Here is a 20,020-nt window from a genome sequence, read left to right as displayed (position 1 = left end):
ACCAAAAAGACACGAACGAGTTAAAAATACACAACCTTTGGCAACCAGCATGTGCATCCTCCCCCCCCCCCCCGCCCCGATCCCACCGCCACTTTTCTTCCTCTTGGGAGAGAAGAGGCTCTGGGCTCCTTATGGAGACTGCAGTCACTAAGGCAGGAGCCTGCTGCTCGGCTTTTCTCTGTGGAAAAGAGAAAAGCCGAAAAAACTTTTTCTCTGGAAAGTGGCATAAAGGAAAGTGGTGAGAGAGGCTAACGCATCAACTGGCTGTCCCCCAGCCCCACTGCTGTGGTATTCTATCCAGTCATCTTTTGCCATTTGTTTGTTTGGACATTTGTCCCGGGGGGGGGATCCTGTAGAGAGTATGGGGGAGGAGTCAGAAAGGAAAAGGGAGGGGGAACGAGAAGGAGGAAATGTGCCTGGGGAGGGGGAGCCTACCAGTTGGGTGGGAGGAGCTTGCTCTTTGCTCCCCCGCTTGGGCCTCTCTGGAGAGGAGAGCTGGTCTTGTGGTAGTGATGTGAATTCGGTTCGTCCCTGGGTCCGCCTTTAGCCAATCGAACAGACTCAGTGGGAATCTCTTTTGAGGCTTTATTGCACTGCAGTTGCAAGGTATTCAACGGCTATGGCTCTACATTGAATACAATAGGTTACAGCTTGAGGTGTTCTTTTATACAATCAACAAAATGGATGCTGACACCCTAGACATAGTATACGTGGCAATAAAATGGTGGACTAAGTATCTAGTACGCATGCAAATGATTCATTGTTCATCTGGTGATTACTCCTTATTTGGTTAAATCCTGTTTTCTTAACTGTCAGCAAAGAACAGTGAGAACCTTGTGAGAACCAAGTTTCTTAGATACAATTTAGTGGAGAGAGATAACGACGTTGATCACGAGAGGCCGTGATGTCCCTGAGCTGGGCTGGAGTTACTTTGAGTTAGAATGTGGTATTCTGGGCAAACATGGAGTTTCTTTGGTTTTCTAAACAAAACACATCAGTAGCAAGCATGACTTGTCCCCATAGCTAAGCAGGGTCTGCCCTGGTTGCATCTGAGACTTGATGTGTGAGCACTGCAAGATATTCCCCTCAGGGGATGAAGCCGCTCCGGCAAGAGCAGAAGGTTCCAAGTTCCCTCCCTGGCTTCTCCAAGATAGGGCTGAGAGAGATTCCTGCCTGCAACCTTGGAGAAGCCGCTGCCTGTCTGTGAAGACAATACTGAGCTAGATAGACCAATGGTCTGACTCAGTATATGGCAGTTTCCTATGTTCCTATGTTCCTAAGAAGAAGGCAGGAGGGGTGGGGCCCATCTTCATTTTTGTCCCAGGGCCCATGGCAACTATGGAATTCCCCTGGGCCTACTTGCTCAATTGTAGCTTGATATTATAGTTCAAGCTTGTTCAGTTATATTATTATTATTATTTTATTATTTTTACATTTTATATCCCGCTCTTCCTCCAAGGAGCCCAGAGTGGTGTACTACATACCTAAGTTTCTCCTCACAACAACCCTGTGAAGTAGGTTAGGCTGAGAGAGAAGTGACTGGCCCAGAGTCACCCAGCTAGTATCATGGCTGAATGGGGATTTGAACTCGGGTCTCCCCGGTCCTAGTCTGGCACTCTGACCACTACACCACGCTGGCTCTACAACACCCCTGAGTGGGCCCCATCATCGGGGCCACTGATGGGAGTAGAACTGGACCTCCCGTACCAGGCCTGCAAGCAGCCCAGCAGAGGAGGGGCCACCTCACCTGTCTGCTCTGTCTCCTCTTCCTCTGTAGCTGCTGCAAAGGAGTGTATTGTGGCCAACAGGGTGCTGGCCTTGAGCATCTCCACAGTGGAAATGGGTGCTCGGCAGGCACTCTTGGCATGCCTTGCAGCTTGGGAAAGAGGCCTGCAGTGGGGAGATGGGGGCAGGGCGGCAAAAGAAGTTGCTTGTTGGCACACTTTGAGTAGCCCACTACACAGTTCTTGCCAATACAGTGTGTGTAGGTGTGAGTGGAATCTACATACAGTGAGTCCACAAAATCCAGTTGGCAGTCCTGTCCATCTTTATAGACTGAAGTTGAATATGGACTATTTCTCTGAACAGGCTGAAGAATGAGTGCCATACCAAACCTTTTCAAAGAACTAGCCACAGTGTTGTAGACTGTCCGTGTACACAGGGCTGTCCTTAGCCTTGGTGGGGTGCGGGGCCTGGGGCAAATCAGACAGTGCGGGGGCCCGAATCCAGCTCATTCTAATGGGGGTTAAAAGAGCAGGGCCCGGGGCAGTCACCCTGCTTGCCATTTCTTAAGGATAGCCCTGTGTGTACACAAACCTACTGATGACTGACAGACTAGTTGACTGATTGGTTTTGTCTGTCCTGCCACAGTTTCTGGTCAAACTAGTTTTATACATTTATGTAGCAGCGCAAGCAATACTTGGGGAAAGCCAACATGATTTTTCCAGAAGTATAACCAGCACAGCTGTAATAGATATGTACACATTTTGGTATGACTCTCAGGAGCTAACTATATATGATCAAATGGAAAATCAGACATCAGCAAGACCTGGCAATGGCTTAAGAATGACAACTTGAAGAAAGAAACAGAGGGTTTGATACTGGCTGCACAAGAACAGGCACTAAGAACAAATGCAATAAGAGCAAAAGTCAAAAAATCAACCACAAACAGCAAGTGCTGCCTTTGTAAAGAAGCAGATGAAACCGTGGACCACCTAATTAGCTGTTGTAAAAAGATCGCACAGACTGACTACAAACAAAGGCATGACAAGGTAGCAGGGATGATACACTGGAACATCTCCAAAAGATACAAGCTACCTGTAGCCAAAAATTGGTGGGGCCATAAAATTGAAAAAGTGGTAGAAAATGAAGATGCAAAAATATTATGGGACTTCTGACTACAAACAGACAAACATCTGCCACACAATACACCAGATATAACTGTAGTCGAGAAGAAAGAAAAACAAGTTAAAATAATCGACATAGCAATACCAGTGGATAGAATAGAAGAAAAAGAAATAGAAAAAATCACCAAATACAAAGATCTACAAATTGAAATGGAAAGGCTGTGGAAGAAAAAGACCCAAATAATCCCAGTGGTAATTGGCGCCCTGGGTGCAGTTCCAAAAGACCTTGAAGAGCACTTCAACACCATAGGGGCCACAGAAATCACCACCAGCCAATTACAAAAAGCAGCTTTACTGGGAACAGCCTATATTTTACGACGATATCTATAACAATTGACAATAAAATTCTGGCATCCCAGGTCCTTGGGAAGGACTCGATGTCTGGATAAAACAAACCAGTCAATAACACCTGTCTGACTGTGTAAACAATAAATAATAATAATAATTAAAAATAATCATGGAAAACCTGAACTGGGTCACTGCCATATGCTTCTAGAACAGTCAGTTGAAAGCACACAAGTGTCAGGAGGCAGTGCTCAATATTTTTCTGGTCAGTGCTTTTCCCCACCCCACAAGCACAAAATGTCTTCCCTCTGCTATTTTTCTCCTAATGAGGCCTTGAGACCAGAAGTAATCTCAGTGAAGAAAATAGGTGGTGGGGGAAGCTGTTTTGGGGGTGGGAAAGGGAGCTCGGAAAATGTTCAACAGCACACTCCCTTCCTGTATGCTCCTGCATATTAAATCACTCACATAGGAACATAGGTAGCTGCCATATACTGAATCAGACCTTTGGTCCATCTAGCTCAGTATTGTTTACACAATATGGCAGCAGCTTCTCCAGGGTTGCAAGCAGGAACCTCTCTTGGCCCTATCTTGGAGATGCCAGGGAGGCAACTGGGAACCTTCTGCATGCAAGCATGAAGATGGTCTTCCCAGACTGGCTGCATCCCCTAAGGGGAATATTTTACAGTAGTCTGCAAAAATATACAGTAATCTCCCACAGGGGCGTAGCTAGCCCACCGGCGGCCCGTGTGTGGCCGCGGCGGGTGCCCCGATAGCCCCGCCCCCTGCATCTGACGTCAGACGCAGAGGATAGCCACGCCCCCACATCTGACTTCAGACGCGGGGGCATGGTCTGGCTCCTGAACGGAGCCTTGAGGCTCCGTTCGGGATTGCTGCAGCTTGCAGCAGTCTAACTGCTGAAGGGGCCGCGCAGCCCCTTCAGCAGTTAGACAAAGGCTGGTGCTGCGTTCGCAGCACAGCCCAGGAGCGGCTCTTCCCTGCAGGGAAGAGCCGCTTCTGGGCTGCGTTGCGAACACAGCACCAGTCTTAGCTCCTGAAGGGGCTGCGCGGCCCCCGCTTGGGAGCTAAACTACCGCCCCCGCGTCAGACGTCAGACGCGGGGGGCGTGTCGGGGCCGCTCTCGCGGCTCTGAATTGGCCACCGGCCCGGGTTCTTTGAACCCGTTGGCCCAATGGTGGCTCCGCCCCTGGTCTCCCACTCAAAAGCAACTGTTAATTTTCTGGTCCTGACAGGCTGACAGCCACCAGGCTTTGCCCCAAGAGATCGCAGCACATATGAGCACTACATGAATTTCCAGACAGACTACAGCCTTAGCCTGAACACAGTCCCATACTTTTAATTGCAGATTATTCAGTTTCCAGTTTTTAGCTCTTATAGATTTTTAGACTAGATTTTAATGATGCTGCAGTTTTTATAGCTTCATAGCTTCATAGCTTCTTAGTGTTATCATGTCATAGGTCTTATAACTTGCAGTTGTAGATTTTATACAGTTTTATCATTTTACGGTGTTATAGTCATAACATACTACTAGTTTAAAGTATAGTTTTACAGTTTGCTATTTGCTTTTATGCTATTATGACATTAAGACCTTTCTGTCTTGTTCTTATGCTGGTCTAAGACCGTGAATGGGTGGTTGGTTGGTTGATTGATGGAAACAAGGTGGACCCTGCTTAGCAAAGGGAACAATTCATGCTTGCTACCACAAATCCTGCTCTCCTCCCACCCCAGCTCACTTTACAGGAATTTAGTACAACCCAAATTAATAGGCTGTGCCACTACCATATAGTACGGCAGTTTACACGATCATTGAAAACAGACTGGAAGCGCCATCTATGATCGTGTGCTAAGCGGCAGCTGGGTCAGAGGACTGCCTCCCAACAGCTATACCCAGCTGCTGAATTAGGTTGGATGAAAACCCCTCCGCCCCAGTTGCTGCTGAGCACACAATCACGGTCGACACCTCCTTGTTTTTAACTGACGGATGATCCGCAAACAGGCACGCGCACAGCTCCCAAAGAATGGTAGAAGGTGTCTCTTACCCTATTCTTCATCATGTGAACTGCCCTGTTGTTAGAGCTTCACAGGAAACACACTCACATGCGCACACATCCAACACAATTTTAAACTTTCATCAGAAAAGATTGTTTTAAGTACAAATAATAAGGAACCCATATCCACATAGAAGGGGAAGACGGTACCAGTGCAAGACTCCTGCTCCCTCTCAGCAATGCCCCACATTTCAAGAGTATTTGTGTGTGTTTTTAAAAATTGCTTACAGGTCAAATTGGCAACAGCCAAAACTGCTGGAAATCCACTCAGTTTCATATCACCATCCATTTATATGGAGTTTGAGGAAGTGTCTGCAGTGACGAATTAGGAGAAGTAACAGGATTTCCCCCACAGCAAGCTTTCTCTCTCCACTTGCTCCTGTAATTGTGTGTACAATTGCCAAGCATTTACACCAGATCTGTGTTGATAAGTAATAGTGTTAACAGGGAAACCACTCAGATAGCATTTCAGCAGTGATCATCTGTGCACGGCCTGAAAGCACCAGCTCAAAGATGTGACTGTGGCAGAGCTAATGAGCAAGTAAACCCAAGTGCCTGTCTCAGAGCTTGGAAGAGCCCATTGGTAGGAAAGAAGTGGATCACAAGCAGAGGCAAGGAGCATTAAGCTGGGATAACAAAGTGGCAATGGGTCCAGCGCAGGAGTCTCTCTGCTGAACAGAGGAAGGTTTTCGATCTAGGACAGGAAAGGGCTGAGTCTGGGCCTGGAAGCACCACCAGCTGAACGGCAGCTGGAGATGGAGCTTGAGAAATGAATGGCATCTCTCTCCACTTGCTCCTCAGCTTCTTAGCCTCTCCTCCCCTGACCTGCCCTCCTCCTCCTTTGAGTCGTTAATCGGGCTCCACCATCTGATTAGGTACCTAATCAGGTTCTTGGCAGGCAGCTAAACCCGTCTTTCCTAGCCCCTTTTGCTGCAACTTCTCTACAGTCCTTGGGGATAAGCTTGGCTTAGCTGAAGCTTTCCAGCTTTAAAGGAGATTAAGGAAGACAGCAATGCTGGAGGAGGGAGCAGCTCTCTTGTAGCCATGCCAGAAGAGCTCTCGGGACCCCTAAAGTATAAAAGGGACCAGTAGAACCACTCTGTGACTCATTACTTGTTTGCCATGGTACCCCAGGCTGTCTAAGCGCCCCTTTCTCCATGCCACCGGGGGGGCAAAGGGATGTGAACTGAAGCCAGATTCTCAGCATTTTTTGGACTCCTGTAGCACTCCACTACCTCTCAGCCTGTCTCTATCCTTTCCTCCCCAAGCAGCCCCTCTCTGTCCATCTCCCCCTTCACTCTTTCCCATCCCTCCAACTATCCAAACCTCCCGCTGACCATTCAACCTCCCAGCCTTGCCTCTTCCTTTTCCCCCTTGCCCCCCATTGTCATCTCCACCATGCATAAAGCCCGGCCTGACTCTCGGGATGACCTCCCCGAAGACTTCTTCATCCCGATGCCCTTGGATGTTGCCAATATCACGACCCTCAGCCCTTTCCTGGTACCTCAGACTCACCTGAGTGGTCCAGGCCTCTTTATGGGCATGGCTGCCTTCATGTTCATGCTGGTTGTCCTTGGGGTGCCCATCAACATCCTCACCATCTTCTGCACCTTCAAGTACAAGAAGCTTCGCTCCCACCTCAACTACATCCTGGTCAACCTAGCCATGTCAAACTTGGTGGTGGTCTGCGTGGGATCTACCACTGCCTTCTACAGCTTCTCTCAGATGTACTTCGCTCTGGGCCCCCTTGCCTGCAAGATAGAGGGCTTTGCTGCCACGTTGGGGGGTAAGCAAGCAAAATAGGAATTCAGTCGCTGCGGCAAGACTGGAAGGGGTGGGTGGGAGAGTGGGAGGGAAGATGCAGGACTGAGATTTCAGAAGGGCTGCAGTTTAAAATGATGGCGGGGGGGGGCTGAGAATGTGGTGGCAATACCTGGAAAATCAAGGAGGAGGAGAGCTGGTCTTGCGATAGTGAGCATGAGTTGTTTCCTTTGCTAAGCAGGGTCTGCCTTGGTTTGCATTTTAATTTATTTATTTATTTATTTATTATTAAAAATTTTATACTTTTGGAAGAGTGACGACACCTGAATGCTGTCTGCTATCAGGTATTCCCTTTCTTAGGGGATGGGGCCGTGACTCAGTGTAAGAGCATCTGTCCCAGGTTCACTCCAGGAGCTTTCCAAGACAGCAGGCTTTACGGCGGGTTTACTGTGAGGCTTTATTGTGAGTTTGAAGTTGCCCCCCCACCCCCCAAAAAAACCCCAATGCAAACAGTGGATTTTTTAACCCTGGATATAAATTAAGCTACACTCTTAACGCTCAATTAAAAATCCAAATTGTGTGTGAAGTGCTCTCTGATAGCTTGCAGAGATTTCAGGGTACATTGGGCTGATATCTGCACACACACATTCCGGAGGAGATGTGAAAGCCGGGTATGAAAGCTTGGAGAGCCCTGGCAGTCAGTGCTGACAATATTGAGCTAAATGGACCCATGGTCTGGCTGAGTACAAGGCAGCTTCCTCTGTTCCTGTGTTCTGATGACTGCAGAGCTTAATTAAGAGGCATTGGTGGGCAGCAAGCGAGAAGAGGCAGCCTGGTTAAGGAAGGAGCACTTTAAGAATAAGAGGCCAAGCAGAGATTGAAGTATGGCAGGGCGCGGGATTATCTTCGACATGATTCTGCCGTCCCATCTTCACAAGATGTCTGTGAGTGAACAGAGCCAGCCAGACATCCCTGTCCTCTCCCTCCAACTCCTAACCAGGTATGGTGAGCCTGTGGTCTCTGGCGGTTGTGGCCTTTGAACGCTTCCTGGTCATTTGCAAACCCCTGGGAAACTTCACCTTCCGGGGCACCCATGCCATCGCCGGCTGCGTCATCACGTGGGTCTTTGGCTTGGTGGCTGCAGTACCACCCTTGTTTGGCTGGAGCAGGTATGTGTTGGAGACTAAGGGTGCTTTCAGGTGGGGGGGGGGAGTTTTAGCCTGGGATTGTCACTCCTGGTTCAAATAACTCTTGTGTTTGTGCGCGGGGGTGTGTGTGGTGGTTTCCACACTATGCCATCATCCATCTGTTGTCAGCCTGTGTTTTCCCCATATTTAAACTGTCACATTTATTAATAGAGAAAATCTGACTAATGCAGAAAATCTGCTGTTCTGAGAACGGCAATTTAATTGCACAGTGACTGTATGTTTGACCGCTGTTAGCATGACAGTTTGGTCTTTTTGTTAATCTTATGTTTTTGTGGCGAGGCATGTGTCCAGATGTGACAACAGAACCAGCAGGGATAAAAGGAGCGGGTCGGTGTGCCGGATCCCGCAAGCACTCGACATCTGCTGATATGTGGAAATAGAGATGCAATTCTGTTTGCAACTGATAGCGGAAAGGCAATAGCCTGGTGCACTACAAGGGGGCACCTTTGGAAGTGGCCGGAGTTTATGTTTGGAGGGGAGTGCTGAGCTGAGCTGGCCTAATGGAAGAGGAGGTTGTTGGGATGAAGAGGCTGGGAGAGCAAATGGTAACTGGGAGCATTTGTGGATTTGGCAGGACTCGATTCCGGGCGGTTCCCCCCCATTTCTGCCTGAGGCTGCTCCTTCCTTCTTGACAGTGCCTGATGTGTGTAGGAAATGATTCGCACTGCCCTCTGCATTGAGCATTTGCAGTGGTGACGTACTAGCTGAAAACAGTTTCACTCCTTTAGGTATATCCCTGAGGGACTGCAGTGCTCATGTGGTCCCGACTGGTACACAACAAACAACAAGTGGAACAACGAATCCTACGTGTTGTTCCTCTTCTCCTTCTGTTTTGGAGTGCCACTGTCCATTATTGTCTTCTCCTATGGGCGTCTTCTCCTCACCTTGCGGGCGGTGAGTATTGCCTCTCTCCTCCTCCGGCCTGTCCCCTTCCCAAGGTTATGAGGCACGAGATTAAAAAGTGGGGCAGGCAGGCAGCTCAGCCACCGGAAGGAAAATGCACAGATTTGTGAATGCACAAACTGAAGGGAGGTGTGTCTAGAGCAGATGACGCGGCTTTATGCTTCGTAAACAGTGCTTCTTCTCTCCAAGATCCTTTCAGCAGGAGATGCCAGGGACTGAATGTGGGACTTGTTGCACAAAAAGCAGATATTCTCTAGCCTGAGTGATGGGTTAGCAGCCTCTGCCTAGAACTGGATTCAAACCTATGCCTGTACCCTTGACCACTGTGCTACACAGCCTCAGGCCAATGCAAAACACGGAAGGGTGGACCTGTTGAGGAGGGGAGCAAATAGGGGGCCAGCAACAAATAACTGTGCAAGGACAGGCAATTGTCCAGCTCTGTGCAGTTGGCAAGAAGGTGCACGCCAGCAATTGTCTGCAAGCATCAACGGCAGCAGACGCAGTCACAATGGCAGTTCTGTTTGTTGAGACCACATGTGCTTGTGTTCATGCGTGGTGTACATGTGAGCGCATATCATTGTGCACAAAATTCATGCCAGCAGTTCCAGTCATCAGCCCTCAGTTGAGCTGTTTCCCCCTCTGCTGGCTCCTGCAGGAAGTGCAGTGGGGGGGGGAACCCAGAAGGAACTGGAGGGAAGAGAGGGAACCAATGATTATAAAGGGCACAGTCAAGTGGGAGAAGCTGCTTTAATTTCAACAGGGCGTGTACAGGAAAACTTCCCAGTGGACCATGCCCTGTATCAGCTGTATGAGTGTTTAAACAATGGGCAGGCAGATTTGTAGGTTAGAAGTTGGGGAAATCTGAATTCTGAAGGGCACCAGCAGTGGTTGTTGTGGAATCTCTGGTCTTGAAGGTTTTTAATAAAAGGCTGCCCTCTGTTGGTGATGCTCTTGGAAGGGGCAGCCTGCCTGGGTTGAACCAGATAAACGACTGTGCCCCTCCTAGTTCCAAGAGAAGCTCCAGGGGTGGGGGCAAGCACCTCCCGCAGGCTAGTTGTTTGCCCCCCCACCTGTCCCCCCCCCAATTCCATGGGACACAGCTCACCCGTTCACCCATAAATGCACTTTGGCCCTTCTGTGCCCCCCTCATTTTTTCTCCAGGTGCCACCACTGCTTAGTTCTAATTCCTAGCAAGGGCACCAAGTTTACTCTGAGGATTCTAGGTTCCGTCATGAGAGATGGAAATCATGGCAAAGTAGCTGAAAGCAGAGCCAGCGCTCTAGTGCAGTGCAGAACAGGAACATCCACACCCCGACCCGACCCCCCCCCCCCCGGCAGCATTCACCTAGCTGGTCTCTTCCCTGACAGCTCATTTCAGACCTAGCTAAAGCATCTGCCCCCATGCTGCTGTTCTCCCTTTTCTCCCCCCACCCAAGTTTTATGTAGGCCCCATGCATATGGTAACTGCTCCCATGCACCAAGGGCCTGCCCATCCTGCCACTTGGTCGGTCTCCAGGGATTCACCCCCACGGCTAACCCTCTCTCCTTCCCACCCCTCTCGACAATGCCAACAGGTTGCCAAGCAGCAGGAGCAGTCAGCCACGACACAGAAAGCTGAGCGAGAGGTGACCAAGATGGTGGTGGTGATGGTGATGGGCTTCCTGGTCTGTTGGCTGCCATACGCCTCCTTTGCACTGTGGGTAGTGACCCATCGTGGGGAACCCTTTGACGTCCGCCTGGCTTCCATCCCCTCTGTCTTCTCCAAGGCTTCCACTGTTTATAATCCCTTCATCTATGTCTTCATGAACAAGCAGGTCAGCATGGTCGGGAAGCCGCTGGGATCAGGCTGGGCTGGGCAAGAAGAGAGAATAGAGGATTCACCCCCAGGCTCTGTGTGTGCCCCACTGGCTCTCCCTGCAGTCCGTTAGGGCTCTGGCATTCCCTCCCGACAGCATTTGGCTGTGCCATGATCTCCCTGGATGTCTCTTTTTGTACAAAGCAGATGTAGCTCCTCACATTGGGCTTGTGAGTCAGCATTGCTCCATGGTCTCTGGTATTCTGCCCCACAAGATATATTCTCTGGTATTCTGCCCCACTAGATATATGTTCAGTGCCCCTCTTTCAGTTAGCTGCAGCTCTGGGCCCCTTACTGACCACACATGGCAGCTCATCTCTTTGGATAGGCTTTTGGCCAGGGGCCGGCCACCTTTCAGGAGTGGTGTGCCAAGTCTTCATTTATTCATGGTCTTGCATGCCGTTAGGGCCTCAGCGTTCCGGGAGCGGGGTGGGTGGGAGTTGTTTCACTTTGTTCCTCCTCCTGCCAGACATCTCTTCAGCTGGCCTGGCTTCTCTCTCTCTCTCTCTCTCTCTCTCTCTCTCTCTCTCTCTCTCTCTCTCTCCTCCAGAGGACCCAGACCTCTCATTCAGGGGTGGAGGGAGGCCGCCTGGGTGCAGCCTGCCGCTGCAGCCCCTAGCCCCGCCCCCTGAGTCTGATGCTAAGCCCCGCCCCCTGAGTCTGACATCAGACGCAGGGGGCGTCGCTGTCTTTTAGGCAGAGAGAGCCGCTCTGGCCGCACTACAAACATGGCGCCGACTGGGGATTTTGCCTGAAAATGGGGCCACATGGCCCCTTTTGCAAGCAAGGCTATGCTCCCTGTGTCTGAAGTCAAACACCTGGGGCACCAGGCGCGGTCCTGATTGGCAGCGGCCTGGGTCCTTCAAACCTGTTCGCTCAATAGTGGCTCCATCCCTGCTCTCATTCTGTCCTCGTATCCCCCCCCCGGCCCCGCCAGGTTAAATAAAGCAAAGCAATCCCCACACTGGTTCAAGCACCTCCCACTTCCTGCTTTGGTTCCCTTCCCCTTCGTGAGCTTCCGCTGCCCTGTTCCTGCCTGCCTCTTCAATGCCCACGCTAAGCACGGAATCTCCCTCTGCCACTGTTGGGGGCAACAGCCCCCTCTGCCCATCTGGCCCCAACTGGGGTCACCGCTGCAGGGGCAAGGCGCCCGGAGCTTTCTCAGACAGCAGGCTTTACTGCGGGGTTAAGAGGGGTGCAGTACTGCGAGTCATGGCTATTTCAAATTTGCCTAAAAAACCGACACAAAAACTGGATTTTTTTTTTTAACCCCAAGCATAAATCGGGCTGAGCTCCGATGAGCAATGAAAAACCGAATGGTGTATGGCATGCTCTCTGCTAGCTCGCAGGGACTTCGACTGAAAGTTGGACAATATGTGGACGCACACCTGCCCTTCCGTGGTTAAGCAAAGTAGAATCGCCACCTGGGAAGGCTCCTCGAGGGATACCATGCCAGCCCAGCATCCTCCAACACTTTGGGCCGTGGATGTCGCATGGCCAGCCTCCAGTGGCACTCAAAATAATTTCATGTTCCACTCTTGCCAGGCATGCCACAGGTTGCTGACCCCTACTCTAGGCCTCCAGATAGGCGATTTTCAAACTGTGTTCAAGAGGATGGTAGAGACTCCTAGAAGATCAGTAATGGTCAGCAAGTTCCCTTGAAAAACAGCTTCTTGCAGATATCTGTCTTCCCCTGTGCTGCTCTCTCAGCTCCCGCAGGGTGTGAAACAGACGTGGCAAGTGCCCTGCACAAAGCGAATGTGTGCTCTAGAAGGGCATGCGCCCATGATGATCCTGTACAATGGGCAGGGCTTCCTCAGCTGTTGAGTCGATATGGAAAGGGCTCCCTGGAATTTGAAGTCTTGGTGTCCCCTTGTTCGGATGTCAGGGCCCCTCTCTCATGTGGGCTAAGGCTCTGAAGGCTGCCGTGTCTTCCCCTAGAGTTAGCCTGAGCCATGGCATCGTCTCTACTGATGGACTCTCTCTCCCTTACAGTTCCGCTCCTGTATGCTGAAGCTTGTCTTCTGCGGCAAAAGCCCCTTTGGTGATGAGGACGACGTTTCAGGCACTTCACAGACCACCCAGGTCTCCTCTGTGTCCTCCAGCCAAGTGTCCCCAGCGTAACCATGAGCAATGCCCACACCACCCACGCGACCTCTGGGGAGCTCTCCTTCTGCACACCAGAACTGACCCTGACCCTGCACAGCCAGCTGCTCCCAATATGTGCCCAACTCCCACAGCTGTCCTATTCCAGATCTGTTTCTTCCAGCAGGCATTTGGCTACTGTGCAGACCACTCGCATTTTAGACCTCTGTAGGCATTGCTCCTCAAGCCTCTACATTTACGATTGCACCATACACAGGCCCAGTGCCCCTGGCCTGCCTCTTCCTGTCCCACTGAGGTGAGTGAGATATTCACACACACACACTGAAAGCCTGTAAGCGGCAGCATCCTGAGGAGGTACATTACCTGGTGCTCCAGTACAACCAAGTCCTTCACTTCATGGAAGTGACACCTAGGTTGGCCCAGCCTTCCTTGTTGCTGCCTGTTCAGGCATGTCTGTGAAAAGGAGAGCAGGTGGGTTATAAAGAAATGTGTCTCAGAGTTCTGGCTTACATGCATTGGGCATTAGGTGTTCTATGAACTGCTGTTTTGACAAGACATAATTCTAACTGCAGGGACAGCTGGGTGTAAACACTGCTCACCCCATCAGCGTCAGAACTGGCACATTAGCACCACGGGTGTCTCCTTTTTAGACCGTGACTGGGAGGTGGAGAGAGCATTTTATGCACGTACATAGCAAAACTGCTACCTCCCTTTTTCTTCTTTTACGTCTCATTCCGACCAGCAGGGGGCAGCAAGAACAAACATACTGAAGCTTGCGGTTAAGCAAGTCTCAGAGATTTAAGAATAGGAGGCAACTGGGATTCATAATCAGCACACACATGCAGATGCCTTCTGTCCAAGGTCTCCCTAAACCTCTGACTTCACTTCAGACACTTTTGCCTGAAAGCTGCAAGGTGTGGGTCACCATAGCCGTCTGATGACTTCCTTTGGAAGACACATGGAGATCTCTCTCTCTCACCCACCCACACCGCTCATCAGGGCTATTAGAATCATCAGTGGGTGCTCGGAAGGTACTGAAGAGGTCATCTAGTCTTCCCCTAGAAAGACTCAATTTTAACAACAAAAACCTTCATAAAAAAGGGACCCTCCCTACACAATGTCTCTAGCTTTGCTTAATCCACCACAAAGCGGCCCTTTTACACAGGACTGTAGCCAGGTTGGAGTGAGCCCTGGGACAAAAAGTGAAGATGAGCTGCTTCCCCAACGCCCTTCTTCAGAAAGGCATAAGGGCTGAGTGCATTTTCCTCACCACTGATTTAGTACGGAGACACTCATCAGGGGCCCAGGAACACCCCCCACCCCCCGCATTCAATCGTAACTACTCCCCTGCTGAGGTTAGCCACCTAATGGTGCAGCAGGGAAGCAACTTGCCTAGGGAGCAAGAGATTGCTGGTTTGAATCCCCACTGGTATGTTCCCCAGACTATGAGAAACACCAATACAGGAAAATGCTGAAAGGCATCATTTCATACTGCACGGGAGGAGGCAGTGGTAAACCCCTCCTGTATTCTACCAAAGAAAACCACAGGGCTCTGTGGGCACCAGGAGTCGACAGTGACTCAACGGCACAACTTTACTCCCCTGCTACCACATCAGTATCAAAAGAGCAGCGGTGTATCTTCTAGTCCTTATGATTTGCTCAGAAAAGCAATGGGCTGCATCTATCTTAGGCCGCAGAAAAGCACCAATTATACTTTACATCTCTAGAGCATGTTAATGTGCTCAAATCACTTGACATGCATTATCTCAGTAATCCTGACAGCAACCCTGTAAGGTAGGCTGGTATGACCTCTGTATTGAGGCTGACATATCTGGTTTTGCCTAAGGGCACCTAGGGGAGATGATGGCTGAAGCAGAGCCTTCCTGGCTCACAGCATACACTCAAGTCAAAGAGTAAAGGAAAAGGTTAACATATGGAGCAAAACTCACAAGCGTTATTAATTTTAACAGTCTCATGACTTCATGAGAGCTCCAGTCATTTGGGCTTTGGGGGATGGACATACCACAGGCTTCCCTTCCCTTCTTACCTGCCAATCTCTCCTGTCAATGCCGAGGGGGGAAAGAGAGAAATGAAATACAGGTGTAGAGACAGAGAAAGCAAGTGAGCACACCACAGTGTTCAAATTATGGAGAAAAGGTACAGCAGGGGGTAAAGAAGTAGAGGGGCCCAATCATGCCCCGTAAAGTCTTCTAAAAGCAGCAGCTGCCATCGCAAAACATAGCGGGGTGGCGTCGGCCTACCGTTACCCATAACTAGAGCTCTGAGTAACCCCCTGAACCGGATAAAACTGGGTTGAAAAACTACAAACCCCATCTCTGCTGTGCAGCCCCCTTAGCAGCCCCCAGTGGTGGACAGGCATTGTGGGGCAGTTTTTGTTGTATTTTGTAAATATTATTATATAATCCCTTTGCTCCCACCCACCCCCACCCCCCTCTCTGTAATTATCCCTTGTCTCTGTCATTATATCTCTCCCTTGCAAATGGAATATCTCCTCCCTCACAGTTCCTGGGTTACATGAATAAATACACTGGAGATGCAACTTTGGAATATCCACTGTGATGGCTGGTGATCTGAGGTTGCAGTAGAGGTGGTGGTGAGACATCTATTTCTCCCCTTCTTTGTGTGGTGGGGCTGGGCTGTGTGGAGAAACAGCAACCCATCCAGGAAGGGCCTTGAATTCAAACCACAAGGAGCCTGTACATGGACAAGTTGCTAACGTGATTGGGTCTAGGAGATAGAGACCCTCTGCCCAGCCCCTCCGACCTCACCATCACTTGCCTGGCTGCCCCTCCCAGTCCTTGTCCTGGATGCCTTGCCCCCCTGTAGAGCATAGGGCGCGCGGCTGAGTTCTGCTAGTAGTGAACTTTTTCCAACTGTAAATAGTTCAGAACTAGCGGAATTCCTGACGAGAGCCCAGGAAGCCAGGGGCAAGGCCCAGCTCAGACCTGGCCACTTCCTTAAGGAGCCAGGACCCCACGCCAGTGACTCCGGAGGACTTTTACCATGATCCATTCCTCCACCAGCACAAAACCACAGATCTTCCCCGTTCCCCCGAAAAAGATCAGATCCCACCTCAAATCTAACAATTCTTCACCATCCATGTTCCACAGATACTAATACAGAAATGCTGCCATGTCCCCCGTCTATCACGTTTTGATCCCACCCTTCCTTGGGGCAGCATGATGCTTCCTCTCCATTTCGTCCTCAGAACAACCCTGCAAGGTAGCTTAGGTTGAGACATAAGCCCTGTTCACACGTTCTGATGCACACGTGTACAAGAAGTGTACAAGATACACAGGTACAGTCATTCACATGTTATGTTAAGTAGAGGTAGAGCAGTACACTTCCTCTCTATACCATCCATTTGATGGTTCACTTTTTAAATGAATGCAGGCACAGTCATTCACACAAAGTCATGTATGAGTGTACAGACATCCGTACACTTGTACAACATCATGTCTGAAAAGGGCTATTGTGACTGGGCTTTGTGGTTGAATGGCGGTGTTTGAACCCAGGTCTCTCTAGCCCTCACCCAACCACTACCCCACACTGGCTCCATATCTGGAAATGCCCTCTCTTATATGGTCTTCTCCATATTTGGAAATGTCCTCTTTTTACCTCATTCAGGGGGCCCCTCCCCCCAGAAGGATGGCTCCTGAAATGGTAAAAGACAGCTATCCCCTCCTGATTGATACTTAGCTTTCAACTCTAGGCTCTGCCCAGGTTTTCACAGCTGACAGAGCTGGCTCCATTGCTTCTCTCAGCTGTGTGGCGCAGAACAGAAGACCTTTCTGGGCACTATTCAGCATGTTGTGGAAAGAAAATGCAAACATCAGTACCCATAGTATGAATCCCACAAGCAACTGGCCTTCCTTCTTGAGAGACACTGAAGGATGCTATCCAGTTTCCTTCCACTGGTCATAACACTTGAGTCTGACCAAGCCACCAAGAAGAGAGTCTTATGGTTGCAGCTTAAGGAGATGAGACCTGAATATGTGAGTGTGACTGAGAGATCCTCTTGGGAGACTGCAAGGATGTACTTAAACCCCACTGTTAGTGGTAGCACAAGCATCTGAAGCCTCCGCCAGAGAAGATAGGGTGAGCTGCTGAAACCACGGCTGGGAGAAACAGACGATAATCATGTGGGCTGGATGTGCTATGTGGACATGACTAGTAATATCTCACACTGGGGAAAGGGGCTTGTTGAGCTGTGAGAACTCCACCCTCTGGCAAAAGCAAAAGCAGCTGGCATGAACTGCTGATATCTTTGTTGGGCCTTTTTCTTGGGGTCTGTATTCCTTAGAGGAATGGCACCTGCAGTGCCATTTGGGGAAGGGGTGAGTCCCTCTCCCAGAGTTCCAGACCACACAGTTATTCCTTTGGTTATTATAAGGCATCCAAGACAGCTACAAGGAATGTGGGTCAAATGCCTTGCTTTAATGTCACTTAATCTTGACTATATCCAAGAGCACACCTTTGACTTATGCTGTGATTCTTGCCTCTCTCCCACTAAAATAGCTTTGTTTGCCCACCCCGCACCCTGAATTGGCACCTCCTGAGCAATTAATCCACTGTACATGCAAGAACAGCATGGCCATCCCACTGAGATGCACCAGCGAACAGATGGGCTGCCATGCGACATACATTTCAGCAAGTAACCAAGACCCTTCTACCCACAGCATGCAGGCTAGCCTACAAGCCTGGCCTTTCTCCCATGCATTGCACAAAAGCTCACTTGCTTTGAACAGCACCCAAACCCCTTCCACCCAAATGCCTCACCCAAAGGAACCAACTTGGATGGTCCTCTCCTTGAAAGGCGGCCAGCCCTGACACCCACTTAGCTACCAAAGGTACCTGTGGGGGTCCGGTCCCCGCAGCATCCCTCTGGCGCTGCCTTCGTTGTTGTGCGCCTCTTTCCACCTCAGCCTCTCAGGGCTCTGCCCCTTTTTCCGTGGCTGGGAGATTAAAGTTTCCAGTTTCCCTTAATCGGACTCCCCCGGAGTGACCCAAAAATCCCTCGGATTAGAGGGGGCCAAAGGAGTGGGTGTCACCTCCCATCAGCTGAGCAGCTTGGAGTGAGTGCAGCTCAGTGCAGTTTAAGGGGGGGAGGGATTAGGGTAGCTATGAGCCAACAGGGCAAGGAAAGGAGAGAAGGGGAGCCTGAGGGTCGCATGGTTACAGTGGGGGGTCAGGGCAGCCCAAGGCATTTTGATGCTTGAAATGGAAAACCTGCATGGGCAGCTCTTCATACTGACCCACTGATCAACTTTGGGCACAATCCATGGGGAAGTTATCCTATGCAATCCTCACTGACATCTCTCCCATTTATTTCAATGGGACTTTCACAAGAGAACTTCCCATTGGATTGTGCCCTGTGGCGCAACTCTGCCTGTCTCCCACTCTGCTGCCCTTAATGATGGCCAAGATTCTTCACTTGCCCCATGTTGCATCATAGTAGAACCACATCTGGTGTGGTTTATACATGGTAGGTATAGACAGGGTCTCCCATTCAGGAGTCCCCACTTTTGATCTGTTTATTATCTCCAACAACATAAAGTATGCTCTGGCCTCTCTGCCACAACAATACTATGTGGAGGTCTTCCCGTGCCCATAGAACTATACAATAGTGTTCCAATTGTGAAAAAGTGGCACATGGGTACCAAGGCAACTGAATGAGTCTTCCAGTTTGATATCCAGAAGTTGTAGGTTACACCCTTGGCTTTGGAGTGGATTCTGATGGTTAAGGCATAGTGGTAGATCACAGTCACCCAAATCCCAAACAAAAATGGACCCCCCCCGTAACATTATTCCATGGAAGAATTCCGTGCATTGTACAAGTGTCAGGTCACCGCCACCATGGGTGCCACCTCATCATCCACAGCTTCCGTCCTCCCTCACCCCCCCCCCCAGGGCACACTAATAATTTTCCACTCCTCACTCCCCTGGGCTTCATATTGTTCTTTGCCTTGGGCAGCCAAAAATGTCTTGGACTGCTGCTGCTGCTGCATTGAGGAAAGAGAAATTAGTTAGAGTTACAGTAAAAACAACTGAGAATAGCATTCTTGATTAAGCTGGTGATGGGTTATTGACTAGAAACTGTTGGCACTTCTAGATGTGCTCCTTGCAGCGCCACCCCTGTTCCTCTGTGAGTCACAAGTGGAATTGCATCATTCCTTCCACACTGCAATGGGGGTCTTTCCATAAGGCAATAAAAGCTGTGACACAAGTTCAAGGAAGTTCAAAGTTCAAAATCAAAGCTGTCATGCAAGTTCCAAGTGCAATCTTACTGCCCACCCACACGTTGTTGCAGGTTTCCATGCTACCTCCTAGTGCAATCTTACCCTCTGTGCACATGCTGAGCAGGGACCTAGACAATTTCCACAGCACCACTTTCTGGCCAGCTCTCACATTCTGAGAAGAACCTGACTTTCCCAGCAGTTGCTTTAATAGTGGTAATGAAAAAGGGTTGGGTCCTTCTTGTAATGCAAACGCTGGCCAGCTGGTAGAACTGCAAAAACCATGCAAGTTCCCTGCTCAGTGGTAAGATGGTAATAGGAAGTAGTATACATATGGGGAGTAAGATCTTTCATGTTGGAACTTGCATGAAAGCTTTGAATATCCTGCACTTTCTTGCAATATGGAAAGATAGTCAATGCAGTATGTCTTGGGAACACAGTAAACGGTGTTCCATCAATTAAAAGGATCCATTTTTTACCCCACCCCACATTTATGTTGTAGGAATAGGAGGCTGCCACATACCGAGTCAGTCTTGTCTACACAGACTAGCAGTGGCTTCTCCAAGGTTGCAGGCAGGAATCTCTCTCAGCCCGATCTTGGAGATGCCAGGAAAGGAACTTGGAACCAAGATGCTCTTCCTAGAGCAGCTCCATCCCCTGAGGGGGAATACCT

At 49.9% G+C, this 20,020-nt stretch overlaps 1 protein-coding gene and 1 long non-coding RNA gene across 2 annotated transcripts; one reads left to right on the top strand and one right to left on the bottom strand.

Annotated features, from left to right (window-relative positions):
- The first annotated feature begins 6,571 nt into the window (after positions 1-6,571).
- On the top strand, positions 6,572-14,378 carry LOC128341760 (blue-sensitive opsin-like). Its single transcript, XM_053288276.1, has 5 exons — positions 6,572-7,043; positions 8,019-8,187; positions 8,955-9,120; positions 10,704-10,943; positions 12,980-14,378. Exons 1-5 carry the CDS (start codon positions 6,656-6,658, stop codon positions 13,106-13,108), a joined length of 1,092 nt encoding a protein of 363 aa, XP_053144251.1. The 5' UTR covers positions 6,572-6,655; the 3' UTR covers positions 13,109-14,378.
- On the bottom strand, positions 10,470-19,534 carry LOC128341763 (uncharacterized). The gene is made up of 3 exons (XR_008314547.1): positions 19,453-19,534; positions 13,454-13,543; positions 10,470-10,980 (listed from the first exon to the last, which is right to left on the bottom strand). It is a non-coding gene; the product is annotated as an uncharacterized LOC128341763 (long non-coding RNA).
- Positions 19,535-20,020: the final 486 nt, after the last annotated feature.

The sequence above is a fragment of the Hemicordylus capensis genome, chromosome 2 (assembly GCF_027244095.1).
Source record: "Hemicordylus capensis ecotype Gifberg chromosome 2, rHemCap1.1.pri, whole genome shotgun sequence".
In the NCBI taxonomy this organism is placed as follows: Eukaryota; Metazoa; Chordata; class Lepidosauria; order Squamata; family Cordylidae; genus Hemicordylus; species Hemicordylus capensis.
Note: the sequence above shows the minus strand (reverse complement) of the source record. Positions and strands in the feature narration are given on the sequence as shown.

What these genes read in the sequence shown, in the direction of transcription:
- LOC128341760 (XM_053288276.1), top strand. Translation starts at nt 6,656, where the DNA reads ATGCATAAAGCCCGGCCTGACTCTCGGGATGACCTCCCCGAAGACTTC. An exon ending in CTTTGCTGCCACGTTGGGGG is followed by an intron (nt 7,044 to 8,018) that starts GTAAGCAAGCAA and finishes ACTCCTAACCAG; the next exon opens with GTATGGTGAGCCTGTGGTCT. An exon ending in ATGTCTTCATGAACAAGCAG is followed by an intron (nt 10,944 to 12,979) that starts GTCAGCATGGTC and finishes TCTCCCTTACAG; the next exon opens with TTCCGCTCCTGTATGCTGAA.